General features: G+C 49.4%; 1 protein-coding gene across 1 annotated transcript in view; it reads right to left on the reverse strand.

Moving 5' to 3' along the window:
- Positions 1-436: 436 nt before the first annotated feature.
- Positions 437-15,467, reverse strand: part of CORO1C (coronin 1C) — a 79,934-nt gene continuing 64,903 nt past the window's right edge. The window contains exons 4-11 of the mRNA XM_058656532.1: positions 14,506-14,635; positions 9,121-9,302; positions 8,035-8,154; positions 7,313-7,417; positions 5,538-5,683; positions 2,773-2,830; positions 2,420-2,665; positions 437-1,413 (exon numbers count right to left, since the gene is read on the reverse strand). Of these exons, the coding sequence (XP_058512515.1) occupies positions 1,294-1,413; positions 2,420-2,665; positions 2,773-2,830; positions 5,538-5,683; positions 7,313-7,417; positions 8,035-8,154; positions 9,121-9,302; positions 14,506-14,635 (1,107 nt within the window). The 3' untranslated portion in view covers positions 437-1,293. The remainder of the gene's footprint in view (positions 1,414-2,419; positions 2,666-2,772; positions 2,831-5,537; positions 5,684-7,312; positions 7,418-8,034; positions 8,155-9,120; positions 9,303-14,505; positions 14,636-15,467) is intronic.

Here is a 15,467-nt window from a genome sequence, read left to right on the forward strand (position 1 = left end):
AGCAGAAGTCTGCACTCTTGCACCTGCTGTTTCCTGGACCACCCTCCTTGATCTTTATACGCAAGAGCAACCCAAGACCCCATGTGGTTAGGACTGAAAGACAAGGACAGGAGGAATGGCTGCGGAAGGCCCTGAGAAAGGTTACGGCGTGTGAGCAAAGGGGAAGGCAGGAGCTTGGGGGCGGTCAGCATGGGGACAGCAGGCATCATGTGAGGCAACGGGATCCCCAGGGCGACATGCTGCCCTGAGTCCCCACCACGGCACTCCAGCACCAGGCCAGCTGCTGAGACGGGCAAGAACACTGGACAGCAGGCAACACACGCGTTGTGTTCTCATCCCGGGCACCCTTCTCAAGTATCGACCAGAACCTGAAACATGGCGTCCAGTGATGAACGCGGCAGATCCTACATGTAGAACAAAACTGCAGAAACACATGCTAGTTCAGGTTAGATTATAATCATCCAAAGCACAGGATAACCAAGAAGTAAAATTCCATCTGGTACAGCCACCTAGTTTCTAGAAAAGAGGAAGGAAAGGAAGGAAGGAGCTACGATGTGAGTTTTTTTTTTGCTCAGAAGACTCAGGGGAGCAAGAAGGGTGGTCCCTGACCCCACACTGCTTTCCCAGTCCTCCTTGTGCACAGTCACTCGCAGGACTGGATCTGTGCTGCAGACGAGCCAGCACTGAGTGCCTACTGCTCTCAATGCTTTCAGATGAACATTTATACAAAATAATATCTTCATTTAGTTTATAAACATACACAGTGCTGTCCCTTTTAAAGTAAAGAAAACAAAAAAAACCCACACACAAATACTGCAAAGTAGCAAAATACAAAGGAAAAAAAAAAGGCTACTTTTGGTTTTGGCAACATTAAAAAAAAAAAAAGAAAGAAAGAAAGAAATATAAAAAAGCAATGTGGCATTGGTCCCTATTTGTAAAAATTAAAAAAAAAAAAGTACTTGGGCACGACACTGAGTCAGAATTGGCTTGTTTTTTTAAAATTCGGAATATGTAGGATTTTAAAAGTAGCACTTTTGTCTTTTTAAAAGTTCAACAAGTCACGTAACACTTAAACACTGAAAAGGCTTTCTGATAAAAATCTCAGCCTTTGTTTTTTTGCAAATTTGGGAGACAAATCGTGTTCTGAGTGGAACGTGGCCTACACTGGCTGCCAGGTCTGAGCGGAATGTCTCCGGCGGCAGTGCCTGGGTCACCCTCCCTGGGGCCACACCAACCACCAGCTCCCAAGCCTAAGTCCTTGCTCCCATTTCCGGAGGGGTGGGGGTGGGACCTTCAGGCTGCGATCTTGGCCATCTGCTGCTCTAGCTTGGAAATGCGCTCATCTTGATTGCAGATTGTGTCTTTTATAGATTTGATCTCTTTCAAAATCTCATCCAACTTGGCTTCATTTTGCTAAGAAAACAGAAAGGGGAGCGGTGACTAAGATGCAGTACATTCAACACACGGCAGGATCGGTGGCACGTACATTGCAGATTTCTCCCTGTCCATGCCAAGGCTCAGGCACTGAGCTTCTGGGCCTGGGGGTGCAGAGGATGCCGCTCTATCTGCCCAGAACCCAGGACCCCCCAGGCCCCACACACTGACCTGGACTCAGAGAATGCAGGGTGACCCATTCTCCTCCAGGCTCCTCTTCCTGCCCCCCCACAACTCCCCAAATACAGTGATCTTTGCAGAGGCTGCAGCCCGGCAAGAGCTCTCTCAGGGCCCAAACTTCTTAGGTCCCTGTCTTCCATACAGACCTGATTCTTCTGGAACCCTCACACCAAGTCTACAATGGCAGCCCCTGTCTGCCACCAGCTCCTGGAGGTGCTCTGCCTCTCCAACCCTCTTCCTGCCCCTGGAATCTATTCCACATGGTCTGGACCCCTCCACTCGGCTCTCCAGGAGCAGCAGCTGCCCTGGGGCCCACAGGGAGCCACCAAGGTAAGAGGCTTGGTTCCCACCCATTGGCTGAGCTAGCCAGAGCCAAGGCCACCTTGGCAGTTTGCTCCACCTACAGCCAGGACCCTTCTGTCACGTGACTGCTCCTCCTTTCCAGGCCCTCTCCTCCGGGGGCCTGTGTCCCCACATGCATGGTCGCTCATGTCTAACTATGTCAGAAATGGGTTAACCAGGTTGGGGAAAGACAGTCAAGAAAACCCTGAAATATTCCTACTCACTCTCAGATGGAGGTCACCGCCCGCCCAAGATAACATAAAACACACAGCTAAAGGTCAGGCATGATTACAAACCCATCAAGGTCATGGGCTCCTGGGCTCGCCACAGGCCTCCGTTTACTGAAAACTCCCCACATGGCCACAGCTGGGACAGTGCCCACCAACGCCCTGGGCCATGAAGGCATTTCCAGAGGCAAGATTCAAGCCAGCCCAACAGAGGCCCCAGCTCCCACAGCCCTTACCACACTGGCAGGGTCTGTGGTCTTCTTGGGAGCGTTGATCAGGTCGCACTTCTTGTTTGCGCTGGGCTTGCTATCCAGAATGTTCTTCTTGACCACCTTGAGGTCCCTGTTCTTGCCTGGAATGTACCCGTCCTTCAAAGAGATGAGCAGTGGGTCTGCGTCCCGCCCCTCAAACCACTCCTCAGCTTCCAGCGCAGCTTCGGGCCCTGCCGTGTCGGGGTACAGATCATCCTGGAAAAGGTCCGACTGCGGGCGACAACCAGGGGTGGGGGAGCCTTTGGTAAGGAGGGAGAAGCAGCTCTGGGACATTTTTTTTTTAAAAAACACTGATTGTTAGAAAGCTGGGCACTCACCTTCCTGGGAACCGTCATGATAATGGGCTCGCACTTTCTCTCATGGAGTTTGAAGAATCTTCAAGGGAGAAACAAGGCAAAGTTCACTGAGTTAACCGGGAGACCACAGAAGGGAATCTGTATGCTCTGGCACGCTGCACGGCTGCTGAGGGCTTCTTTCCTGCCACCCCACCTGATCTGCCCCCAGGGTGGAATTCAATGTCCCCGTTTCACACAGCTGCGAGGAAGTATGCTTGGAAATGGTGGATGAGATGAGCACGGATAAGACATCAATGAACGATGGTGACAAACTGCCCCTTTCTTGGGGCAGATCAACTGTGGGGAACACAACAGTGCAAGAGGATGAAGTCACCACACCACATGGCAGGCGGGAATAGGCACTGTGTACTAGATTGCATCTACAGCCTGGGCACTGGTTTTGGCCAGCTTGAAGCAAACATTTATAAGCATAACTCTGATTTTTAAAAAGGAAAAGAGAAGGGGCTGGTGCCATGGTATAGTAGCTTACATCTCTGCTGCGGTGCCAGAACCACCTGTGGGCACCAGTTCAAATCCCAGTTTGTTTCAAGTCCCATTTAGCTCTCTTCCACCATTTTTTTTTTAAAGATTTATTTTATTGGAGAGGCAGATTAACAGAAGAAGGAGAGACAAAGATCTTTCATCTGCTGTTTCACTCCCCAAGCTGCAGTGGTCGGAGCTGAGCAGATCCAAAGCCAGGAGCTTGAATCTACACGGGGCATGTGGAGGAAGTCCCAGGATCCTGACTTCAGACCAGGCCATCTCTAGCCGTTTGGGGGAAGGGACTGGCAGACAGAAGATCTCTGTCTCTTTCTCTGCAAATCTGTCTTTCAAACAAAAATAAACAGGGAAAAAAAAGGAAAAGAGGGGCAAGAGCTGTGGCATATCATGTGAAGCCTTCACCTAGAGCACCAGTATCCCAAATGGATGCTGGTTTGAATCCCAGATGCTCCACTTCTGAGCCAGCTCCTTGCTAATGTGTCCAGGAAAGTTATGGAATATGGTTTAAATGCTTTTGCCTCTGCATTCACGTGGGAGACCCAGAGGGAGCACTTGACTTTTAACTGGACCAGCTCTGGCTGCCGAGGCCATTTAAGAAGTGGGCCAGCAGATGGAATCCTTTTCTCTCTGTAAAAGCCTGATTTTCAAAAAATACTTTGTGTGTATGGATTTGCCTTTATTAGGACAGGGCTGCTTTCAGGTGTACCCTCCTGGCAGTGTCTGTGCTAGCTAGTCTTCCTGGGAGGCTTGTGGAGCTTATGGAAAGAATGGGAAAGTGAAGCAACTTGAATTATAACAGGGAGAGGGAAACAAATTATTTATGGCTTAAAAAAAGGCAGCATTTTCTCATACACCCTACAATAAGACAAAACAAGAGAACCAGAAATCACTTCTCTTCTGCCAACCCTGATAAGGGAAAGCCAATTTTGTTTCCCAGAAAGAAATCAAGAGTTCCTTCTAAGGGGCTGGTGCTTTGGGCAATTAAGTTGAGCTGCCAACTGGTTTGAATCCTGGTCACTCTGCTTCAGGTTCAACTCCCAGTTAATGGATCCTGCCACCGATGAAAGAGACCCAGATGGAGTTCCAGGCTCCTGGCTTCAGCTTGACCCAGACCTGGCTGCTGTAGCTATTTGTGAAATGAACCAGTGGATGAAATCTTTCATTAAGAGTTGTTTTTAAAGCTTCTGTTGAAAGAGTGCACAGCATGTATTATGCCAGACCCAGCAGCTGGGGTGAAGGGCAGAACTGAGCAGAGCTGCCAGGAAGGACACTCTGAGGGGAAGAGGAGACGCTGAGTGCAGATCGCATGTGTCAAACTTGTCTATTCACCATCAGAACCAGGAAGTGTCACAGTTAAAAAAAAAAATCAATGAAAACTGTAGGAGGAGGGTAGGGAAAAGCGATGGTGACACAGGGATGGACTGGCCTGGCTGTGAGAACTGCAACGCTGGAGGGCAAAAAGGTCCTCGAGCCTCAAACTCCTCATCCATATTCAGGGAGAAAAATGGCACTCACCTCACAGGACAGTTAAGTCAGTTAGATACCATGTTTAGCATAGCGCCTGACATAGGAAGATACTTCAAAAAGAATGGTGTTATTTCAAGAACAATTTGTGGATTCAATCCCTCCCCTCAACTAAAGTACACCTGTCTTGGGGCAGGCATTTGGCTCAGTAGTTGAGATGCCATGTAGGAGGCACAGGGAGCTGGATCAGAAGTGGAGCAGCCAGGACTCCAACCAGCACCCACGTCAGATGCTGGGGCTGCAGGCAGTGGATTAACCCACACCTCAATATGAGAATGGCCAGTGGCCATCTAGTCTCACTGGGTATCTTCTGTTGTCTAGGATAAGAAAATTGTCTGCTAGAAACTCACTAGTGGTACAGAAAGAAACCTAAAAATCAGAGTAGTACAGGCAGAAATGATATCAGCCAGCTGAAGCTCCCAAATGAGCCAACCCAGCACCCCACTGTGGGATCTTCGGCTTCTCCCAGCACCCCACTGTGGGATCTTCGGCTTCTCTAGCTGAGGAAAAGTGGGGACCCCAACTGAGGATGGGACCTGGTTCTTCACCCTAAGGGGCATCTAGGGACCAGGCTCGCCCCTGCCATGCCTGTGAGCCACTACACTTGCAGCTGTTAGGGCAAAATGACTATGTGCATGTTGCTCTGCACACAGTCATTATGGTGTCCTGGTACCCAAGGGTGGCATGAACAAACGGAACACTGTGCAACACCCATGCTTTACCTGGCAATCTCACATTTGTTAACATCAAGTCCCCTCTTGGGCATGTAACCCATCCCTCTCTGAGGCTCCTTGCTGCTGAATGTGTTGAGGTAGTGGACATACGGGGATTCATCCGTGATCTCGAAATAGCGAATACTGCTGTCGCCCTACAAAACATCAGAGATAGGATTGTGTTTAACATAAATTGAAACACTCGGCTCTAAACCGAGCGACAGCTGCGACCTTACACTTGTAGTTGACCTGCTCTTGCTCATGAGGAAGCTTACCTAAAGTGTGCGACTGCTTTTCCCTGCGAAGGACCCCCTGCTTACCGCGCACTAACATGCCCTGTAAGTGGTCTCTTCTACCTGCTATGCAGGCTGATTTTACTCCCCAAAGCCTGGGCATCTGGCCAGCATTAGGGCAAAAATGTGAACTTCTCTGCCAGATGACTGCATTGCCACTCAACTTTAAACAGCAAAGAGTGGCGGCCACAGAGATCTTGTGCCACCCTCACCGGCAGGGTGAGCCACACCCACAGGGCCAAGATCATTTCCATCAGACAGGATGGGAACAAGAGCAGGGAGAGTTTCCTAAGGAAGAGATTTAGTGTCTCAGAGGGCGTTCTTCAACTTCAGAAGGCAACACTATCTCATCACAATGTATCAAGTTCTGGAGCCATTTTGTTACAGGGGTTGGACTTTTTTGGAGTTCTGAAGGCTGGAGCGTGGGAGTCTAGTACAGATCCCTGGGCACAGCTCTACCAACCTGAACAACGGAGGCCATGCATACATACCTATCATGTCTACAGGAAAGTAGACACACCAAACTATGTTGGCATTATGCCCCAATAGCATTTCCCATAGTTTCCCTTTGTTCCATGATTTATATCCCAAAGCAGTAGAAAAGAAGCCAAGCATCTATTAGTCATTTCTCATTTTCCATCTAGAGTTAATATCTGGGTAACTGCTCAGTTATTAACATCTGCTTGGTGGCCTTCAAGGAACACACAGACCTCCATTTCTAGGTAACCAACCTAACAACTGTCTGTGAGGCAAGGCCTGGCCAACGCTGCCCACCCAGGGCCCAGCTAACAGGGCTGCGGAATACACAATCAGTCCCCATATGTAAAGTTCTGAGGAGAAAATCAGACCTATAAAGAAAACGAAATTTGAGGTTACCACCCACAGAAAGCAGACAGCAGTAATGAAGCTGCCACGAGCTTGGTTAGGCAGAGATCATGAGGCAAGGGAAAAGGTTTTAAATTCAGCATGGGGTCATCCTGTCCTGGCCGGTGTTCCCTGAAACCTCAGCTGGGTCATCAGCCTTCAAGTTCAGGGCCCTGACGGTGAGTCCAGACACGCACCCAAAAGCTCATGACCATGGCAGAGTAACACACACATATGCTAACCCAGGGTTATCTGAGAAGGTTTCTGCATCCTGGTCATAACACAGATAAACATTTGATGTCACCCACCAGGAGGCAGCATTCCCTAACACGGCAAAGGCCAATCTCCCCCAGAAAGGGTCTGTGTGATGTTGCCCTGTCCACACGCCCCAACACTGTAGCCCAGGCCCTGCCTCAATCAGCAGCACCAAACAGTCCAACTGCCAAGCCTCAGGGCCTCAAACACACCAACACCACCCGCTGTGATCCGAGCTTAAGACGCACAGACACATAGTTCAGACAAGTGAAAAAGTTAAACCGCCCAATGCATTCCCTAATCTGATTCCCTGCAGGGCAGACTTTTCTTCTCACAGGAGTAAACAGACCTGAATCAAGCAGCACTACTCACCTTTCCACATAAGTAAATGATACTTGTGTCAGGATCATAGAAAGGCAGCAACACTCCATTGCTGGTATCCATTTCGTGAAGCGCAATTGGTTCCTGCATATTTTTCTGGAAGGAAAAATAAATATATGTATGTGTTTGTCCATGTGTATGCAAATTTTTTATATATCCTTCTTACCTTACTTAAAAAGTGAGCCATGAATCAGGAAAGCTTGGATGATGTGCATGAGATATCCACATATGTGAACCCCAGTGGGGACACTACTGGGATGTGACACCCCAGTGAACACACGGCACCGTGAGTAGTGACAGAGGACACAGCCCTTCTAATTTGTGCCTGCTATCTTTTTATGTGGCACTTTCCTTGGATTGTAAAATAAGTACACATGATTTACAAAAGATATAACTCTCTAAAATCCTCCCATGTTAAATAACACTGCCAGTGGGTGGCAGAAGCTAGCAGGGCATTCTTATATATATAAAGCGGCCAAAGGTTTCCCTGGGAGATAGAGATCGTGTTTTTAAAACACAATTACAATATGTCTTCAGTGATGACAGCAACACATTCAAGTTCAGACAAGCTGAAGTTTGGAGATCTACACTAAGAATCTATAATCTACTTAAGAGCCCAACGACTCATTCAGAACAGAGAGAATGCTCAAGCGAAAGTGAGTGCAAAAGGCTGGAGGTGGGGAAGATGAGAAAGAGGCGAGCGGGGAACATACCGGATTCCAGAGAGCCAGCTGTCGCTCGCTCATGCGGCTGAAGCCGGTGGTGAAGACGTTGCCGTCCGCCAGGAAGATGGCCCTCATGGGCCTTGCGCCTTCGTGTGCTTTCTCCTTCTCCTGGAAGGGAGGGCGAATAAGCACACTGTACACATTTCAACCGCAGGAAGTGAGATACGACGGAAAGACATGCCCAACATCCAAGCTCACCCTATGCCGAGGTTTCAGGTGGCACATGTAGTCAGTGCCCACACCTCCAATCCCCCGACCCTCGGCAAATGAGAGGCACTAAGCGGTTTAGTGGTCACCTCCCTTAGCTAGTCAGCAAGCCAGAAGGCGCAGATTTAACTCAAAAGCCTCATTTCACTTCCAATCCAAGTCCACGTACAACAGACAAGACACATGAAAGAACTCGCCACACGCCTGCTTCTCCAGAGGATGATAATCTGGAGGCTGGATACACTCTGCCACTTCTCTACTCAAGTCACAACACAGGAAGAAGTCCAGGCTGGCCAACCCCTTCCTATGCTGCTGCGTTTCCTAAGAGAGCTTGAGTGATGACCCTGGCAGACTCCAGCAGAGGAAAGCACTTTGCACAAGGCCAAATGTCTCCAGGGCTTGGCAAGCACCAACTCGAGGGGCTGTCAGCCTGGCCAAATCTCTGCACAGGCTTCTGAGTGTAACTGAGTGAGCTGCTCTAACAGCATCTGCAGTCCCAACCCTTCTGGCAGAGTAAGTCATTGTGCTGGGGCCCAGTGTGAGCTGCTCAGAGAGCCTGTGCTTAGAGCTAAGCACTAAACAGCATTTAGTGTTTAGCCTGGAGACCTGGGAAGTGTCTGCTCACTTGATCCAGACTTGTAAACCTGGAAGGACTCTAGCAAACCATGAAAACTGATTCCTGTGAAAAGGGGCCACCAGGTGAGACTGGGCATAGAATGAAAGATGGCAAGGCGTGACTGGGGGCAGCGAGAAGCCTGCGCGAACCTCACTTGACTCTCAGCTCCCATATGCTTGCAGCACTGCGGCCCCTGGCCTCACACAGAAAGCACAGGCTCAATGTAGCACCACGGCTGCATGCACACTCACAGCAACAATCTCCTGTTTCCTGGGGTCGATGACTCGGACTTTCTTGTCTTTGGAGGCTGTGCAGATGAGGCTGCCGTTCCTGTTCCAGCTCACGTTGTAGATCATGTCCGAGTGCATCTCGTCCAGATTGATGAGGGCTTCCCCAGTCCCCACGTTCCAGATGATAATGGCATTATCACAGCCTAGAACCAACACAACCAAGCCCTCCAAAGGTTAAACACCTGAAAGATGACACCTCCAGGAAAACTAGAAATGCAGAGAAACAAAGGGGCTGATGGTAAGAGACCCTGCCTGCCAAGAGTTGACAAACTGAGGAGAGATTGGTATAAAAGAAATGACCGCATAAAAGGAAGAACACAGCTTGTGAAATTTGGATTCATAGGAGACAGCCAAACAAACACACACAGCACTGTACCATTTCAGAATCCCATCCTGTTGCTGTTTTCAAGTTAACTGGGTTGGTGAACCTGACTCATTTCAAGCTTCCTTTTCTAGTAAAGCAAGTATCAGAATGAAAACAGCCCATTTCTTTTCAAAGTTTGAATGACAGATTATTACATGAAAATAGGGTAAATTACAATAATAGAGGAAAACATAAGAACTAGCCTGTTTGCTCACAGCAGATCTTTAAAGGGGGAGGAGAATGGGCCCAGAGAGGCCCAAACAGGGTGGAGTGGAAAGCCTAAACTTCACTCAGAAACCACTTCTCAGGGAGCCCACCCATAAGCTCCAGGACCTCTCTGAAAACAAGAAGTGTGGCCCTTTGTACTGGCAAAGCCACCTGGCTCGTGGGGACTTGGGGGGTTCAGGCTTGCGGGGGCCTAGGGAATGATGCCAGTGGGGGCGTTTGGGAACCTGGGTGCTCACGCCCAGGCATGTGGAGAGAACTTGGGGATTTCCCCATGTGTTTGGTCCCTGGAAGGGTAGAGGAAAGGAGGGAAGAGCCCTAGGTTAACATGCTAGGCTGGTGTGTTGGTGGACTGGGCTTGGGAAATTTTGAATGGGTTTGGATATCGGGTGGGCGGAGGGGTAAGGTCCCAGGCCAGCACACATGCCAAGAGCTTGGGACCCTAGGGGGCTGGGCAGAGTTCCAGGCCAGCCCACTACCCCACTGGAGCACTGGTCCAAAGATTGGTCTGAGGAACCCATGTGCTCCTGGGCACAGGAAATGTGGACTGCTCAGGGAAGATGGTAAGGGGATGTGTGTGTGTGGTGGGGGAGGAATGCTAAGGGAATATGTTGCAGGTGAGGAATGATTTCTGAGCGACTTCCACCAACAAGGCCACTGTGCTTGCAGATAAGCAAGGGAGCTGAGGCCGAGTGGTTTGGACAGGGGCAGCAAGAGGACCTTTCTGGGTCAGTCTAATGCACCCGTCCACATGGAAGACCTAAGCTGGGATAATTAACACTGACGACTGCCGACCACCACCCACTGGTACACACTAAAGTAAGGGCTGGGGCCTACCTGGCAGCACTAGATCACAATACCGCCACGGAGAGTCAGAACAGGGGATGGACAATGTTAGGCTGGGCCATGGCACTAACCAGTATGCAAGAAAACCAGGTCTTGGGGAAGATTCTGGGTGGGGGGATATGAGGGCTCACCCCTGATTGACTGTAATTTCCACTGGTTTGCTCAAGAGCTGAGTACTGAAGGGCTGAGCTAGGCATGAACATGGAACCCTATGACACTCATGTGCACTGGGACTGGGAACAGGCCAGGCTGGCCCAGGCTACAGCACTCACAGATGCACCCAAGAATAAGGTGTGGGGTGGGCTGGGCCACAACATCCACCAGCTCATACAAAGGCTGAGACAGAGAGGGGAGACTATGTTTAAGGGCCTAGCACCTGCTGGCACATTTAAGATGTGGATCTGGGAGTGGGCCTAGTGAGGGAGCTTGGGGAATTACCCTGGAAGGCTATATCTCCCACTGGTAAGCATGTGATTCAAGCCTGGGTGTTGGTCAGGCTGGGCAAGGCAGCTCCACCCACTGGCAAGAATGTGGGTCAGTTCTGGTATGTGGGGAAGGGAGACCCTGGATCAGGCAGGGCTGGGCCAAACCTTAGCACACTGGCATGTGCAGGAGCCAGGTTGTAGTGTGGGTCATGCTGGGCTAGGCTAGGCTACAGCATCCACCAGTGAGTGTTGGGACTGGGAATGGGCCAAGGACAGGTCTGGCTGTAGCATCCGACAGCAAAGGCCAAGACAGGGAATGGACTATGCCGAGCTGGGTCAGAGCAACCAGTGGCATGTGCAAGATTTATGGCTGGGAACATATAAGAGATAGGGCTAGAGGCAGAGATGGTCTAGCAACTACAACCACCAATGTGCACATGGGCTAGTGTGGGTGATGGACTGAGCAGGACCCCATTCTGGCAAGCACACACAACAGTCAGGTCTGGGATCACCTCAGACAAGGTTTCTTTACGGGTCCCCCCCAACTGAACTTCTGAACTCGGAGCTCCAACCATGGGGAGGGGTTCCAGGATCTGTGATCTGATCATGGACAGCATGAGTCAGAACTGGGCCTCCGAGTGGCTAAGACAGAGCAGTGGACAGCATGCCCAAATGCACATGGAGTATATGGCAGTTCATTTAGGCCTGCAGAGGATATCTGATACCATAGCAGAGGATGGACAACAGAACAAATTGGACAACTACTTCTGCCAAGTACTGACAGCAAATATTTGGACAAATGGAAACTCTAAGGTGGACTTCAGCCAATGGACCTTGGAAGGACTTCCTCATCCTTGGACTAACGAGAACGACAGCATTTCAGAACTATTGAAACCACTAGAGAAGAATCCTTGGAACATGTTCCACTTGAGGGACCCTGGGAGGACATCAGGTAGCTGTTCCCTATCCTTGGGCACTGATGCTGGGATGCGGGGTGTGGCTTCTCCCTTTCCCCAGATACAGAAGAGAAAGAAAATTTGGAAACAATGGTCTTATCCACTTTTCCCTGGTCTTCGACCCTTCCCCCCTTGATTGGTGGTCCACATAGGCATGTGTTCTTCTCAACTATGTAAAACATCATCAAAAATAAAAAGCAAGGGCCCAGTGGAGTGGCCTAGTGGCTAAAGTCCTCTCCCTGAAAGCCCCGGGATCCCATATGGGCGCCGGTTCTAATCCCGGAAGCTCCACTTCCCATCCAGCTCCCTGCTTGTGGCCTGGGAAAGCAGTCGAGGACGGCCCAAAGCTTTGGGACCCTGCACCCGCGTGGGAGACCCGGAAGAGGTTCCTGGTCCCGGCATCGGATTGGTGCATACCGGCCCGTTGCGGCTCACTTGGGGAGTGAAACATCGGATGGAAGATCTTCCTCTCTGTCTCTCCTCCTCTCTGTATATCCGGCTTTCCAATAATAATAAAATCTTAAAAAAATAATAATAAAAAGCAAACAAACAAACAAACAAACAAACAAAAAAACCCAGGACCCAGCACAGTAGCCTAGTGGCTAAAGTCCTTGCTTTGCACACACCAGGATCCCATATAAGCACTGGTTCGTGTCCTGGTTGCTCCATTCTCCATCAGGATTCCTGTTTGTGGCCTGGGAAAGCAGTACAGAATGGCCCAAAGCCTTGGGATCCTGCACCCATGTGGGAGACCCAGAAGAAGCTCCTGGCTCCTGGGTTTGGATCACTGTTGTGGCCACTTGGGGAGTGAACCAGGAGATAGAAGATCTTTGTCTCTCCTTCTATTTCTGCAAATCTGATTTTCTAATTAAAAAAATATATAAATTTTTAAAAATTAAATTAAATTCAGCAGCAGCAGCAACAGCACCAACAACAGTAACAACAAAAACCCAACAAAACAAAACAAGAAGTGCCTGGTTCTTCAAGAATAAGCAGATAAGGAAGGACGACCTGGAGGTGAATTCCTGCCAATAAAGCATTTTTCTAAGTATGTGGGGGTCAGCACTCAAAATGCTGCTTGGAGTCCCTACATCCCAGAAGCGCCTGGTTTGAGTCTGGGCTCACCTGCTTCCACTCGGGCTTCCTGCTGATGCCCACCCTGGGAGGCAGCAACCGATGGTTCAAGTAGTCTGGTTACTGCCACCCATGTGACACTCCTGGGCTCTGGGCTTTGGCCTGGCCCCACTCCTGCTATTGTAGGCATTTGGGGAGAACCAGCAGGTGGAAGATCACTCTACTTGCCTCTGTCTCTCTGCCTTTCAAATTAAATGGAAAGAAATAATTCTGTTTTAAAACAAGAATTCAACACAGACCTCTCCTCCCCCCTCCCCCGTTACCCATTACCTAAAAGTAAGAAATTGGAGGGGCTGGGGCTCAGCACAATAACCTTGTGGCTAAATCCTTGTCTTGCATGCACCAGGATCCCATTTGGGCACCGGTGCTAATCCTGGCAGCTCCACTTCCCTTCCAGCACCCTGCTTGTGGCCTGGGAAAGCAGTTGAGGACGGCTCAAAGCCTTGGAACCCTGTACCCACATGGGAAACCCAGAAGAAGCTCCAGGCTCCTGGCTTCAGATTAGCTCAGCTCTGGCTATTGTGGCCACCTGGCAAGTGAACCAGTGGATGGAAGATCCTTCTGTCACTCCTTCTCTGTAAATCTGACTTTCCAATAAAAATAAATAAATCTTACAAAAAAAAAAAAAAAAAAAAAAAAAAAAAAGAGAGAGAGAAAAGAAAAATGGCCCTTAGTTTCAATGGGTACCTGACATTACATTTCTTATTTAACTCCCCATAAATAATAAGCATCATCAATCCAGTCAGAAACTGGACTTCAACTTTCTTTCTCTTTCAACAATTCTATTCCTAACATTAGTGCTGCTTTTATGTAAGACAACTGTCAGGGCAGAACTGACAGTGAAGTTTGGACAGACATAAAAGCTGTGAGCATACACAAGAGAGACACTGAACAGGTCCAGCCCCCCAATAGAGCTCTGAGTGTCCTCAGCGGTGCTTTAATAAAACGAAACAAAATCCCTGATAGCAGACAAAGAAAAAAGCTCCCATGAGATGAGCCTAGCCACCCTCAAGTGTGGTGGCAGTGAGAACACAGAGACCTCGGCTCCAGGTGCCTGAGTGTGCTGCCTAGTAGTAACCCCTCAGCAAAATCAGCAACAGGGCAGTGATTACATAAGCTGAGGTCCAGTCAGGGCACCCTTGCTAGTGCTGTAGGAACGCTGTGTTGTGGCCCATGGAAAGGGTCACAGTGTGCAGGAGGCAAGCCACATGGGAAGCACACGACCCCATCTCTGTGCTAAGTCATTTACGTAAGCACCTGTCACTGCACCTTCCTAAAGACCTGCAGAACTCCAGTGCACATGAGCATGAGGCCCTGGGGCGGGGGCTGGAGGGGCTCACACACAAACAGAGTAAGAATGAAAGCAAGGAGCAAGGAAGGACCACTTGGCTCCTACCTGCACTAAGAAGCACGTTGCGAGCTGTCGGATGCCAGGCCACGATACCAACCCTCTTGGAGTGACCTTCTAAAATGACCACGGGTTCAGTCAGGGAAAGGGTGAGTCCATTCTCAGGGATCTGCCACACCTGTGGGAAAGGGAAGAGCAAGTGAAAGCCATGGCCTCTCGCAGTCACACAGTCTCCCTGAGACTCGCTGTGCCTGCACAGGACACTCAGTGGTACCGGGATGGAAAGCCTCATTCATCTCACTGTGTTTCCAAAATGCAACCTGATCACAATAGCAATAGAGACCATACAACATCACCTTGCAGCTCTCACTCACTATTGTCTGAGATTTCAAGCTTGTTGTTAAGTTCTGAAAGCAAAGTGATTGAAGCAGCCATGAAAAGATAATCTGGAACAAACATTCTTGGCCAGGTTTGAGATTCACAAAGGGGGTGGGGCAGCTTAGAAAACAAGTGGTCAATAACTTCACATCTGGAAAATGAAAATATATGTAACATACATCACTACACATAGCAAATATTACCAAAGTAAAAGCAGGTGAGTTAGATTTCATCAAAGTCAGAACCTCGTACTTTAAAGGACATTGGCAAGAAGGTAGGAGGGTGGGCAGCGATACAGTGCAGCTTAGAAGACCACATCCAGGCCTTGCAGCAGTGGATCAGCCTAATCTGCTGTTTGTAGTGCTGGGATCTCATATGGGCACTGGATGGTGGCCTGGGAAAGCAGCAGAGGACGGCCCAAAGCCTTGGGATCCTGTACCCATATGGGAGACCCAGATGAAGCTCCTGGCTCCTGGGTTTGGATCAGTTCAGCTCTGGCTGTTGCAGCCATAGGGGAAGTGGACCAGTGGATGCAAGTTACCTCTCTTGCTCTGCCTTTTAGGTAGACAGCAACAAATAAATATAAAACATTTTTTAAAAAGGATTGATTTTACTTGGAAAGAAGAGTCAGA

The sequence above is a fragment of the Ochotona princeps genome, chromosome 29 (assembly GCF_030435755.1).
Source record: "Ochotona princeps isolate mOchPri1 chromosome 29, mOchPri1.hap1, whole genome shotgun sequence".
Lineage (NCBI taxonomy): Eukaryota > Metazoa > Chordata > Mammalia > Lagomorpha > Ochotonidae > Ochotona > Ochotona princeps.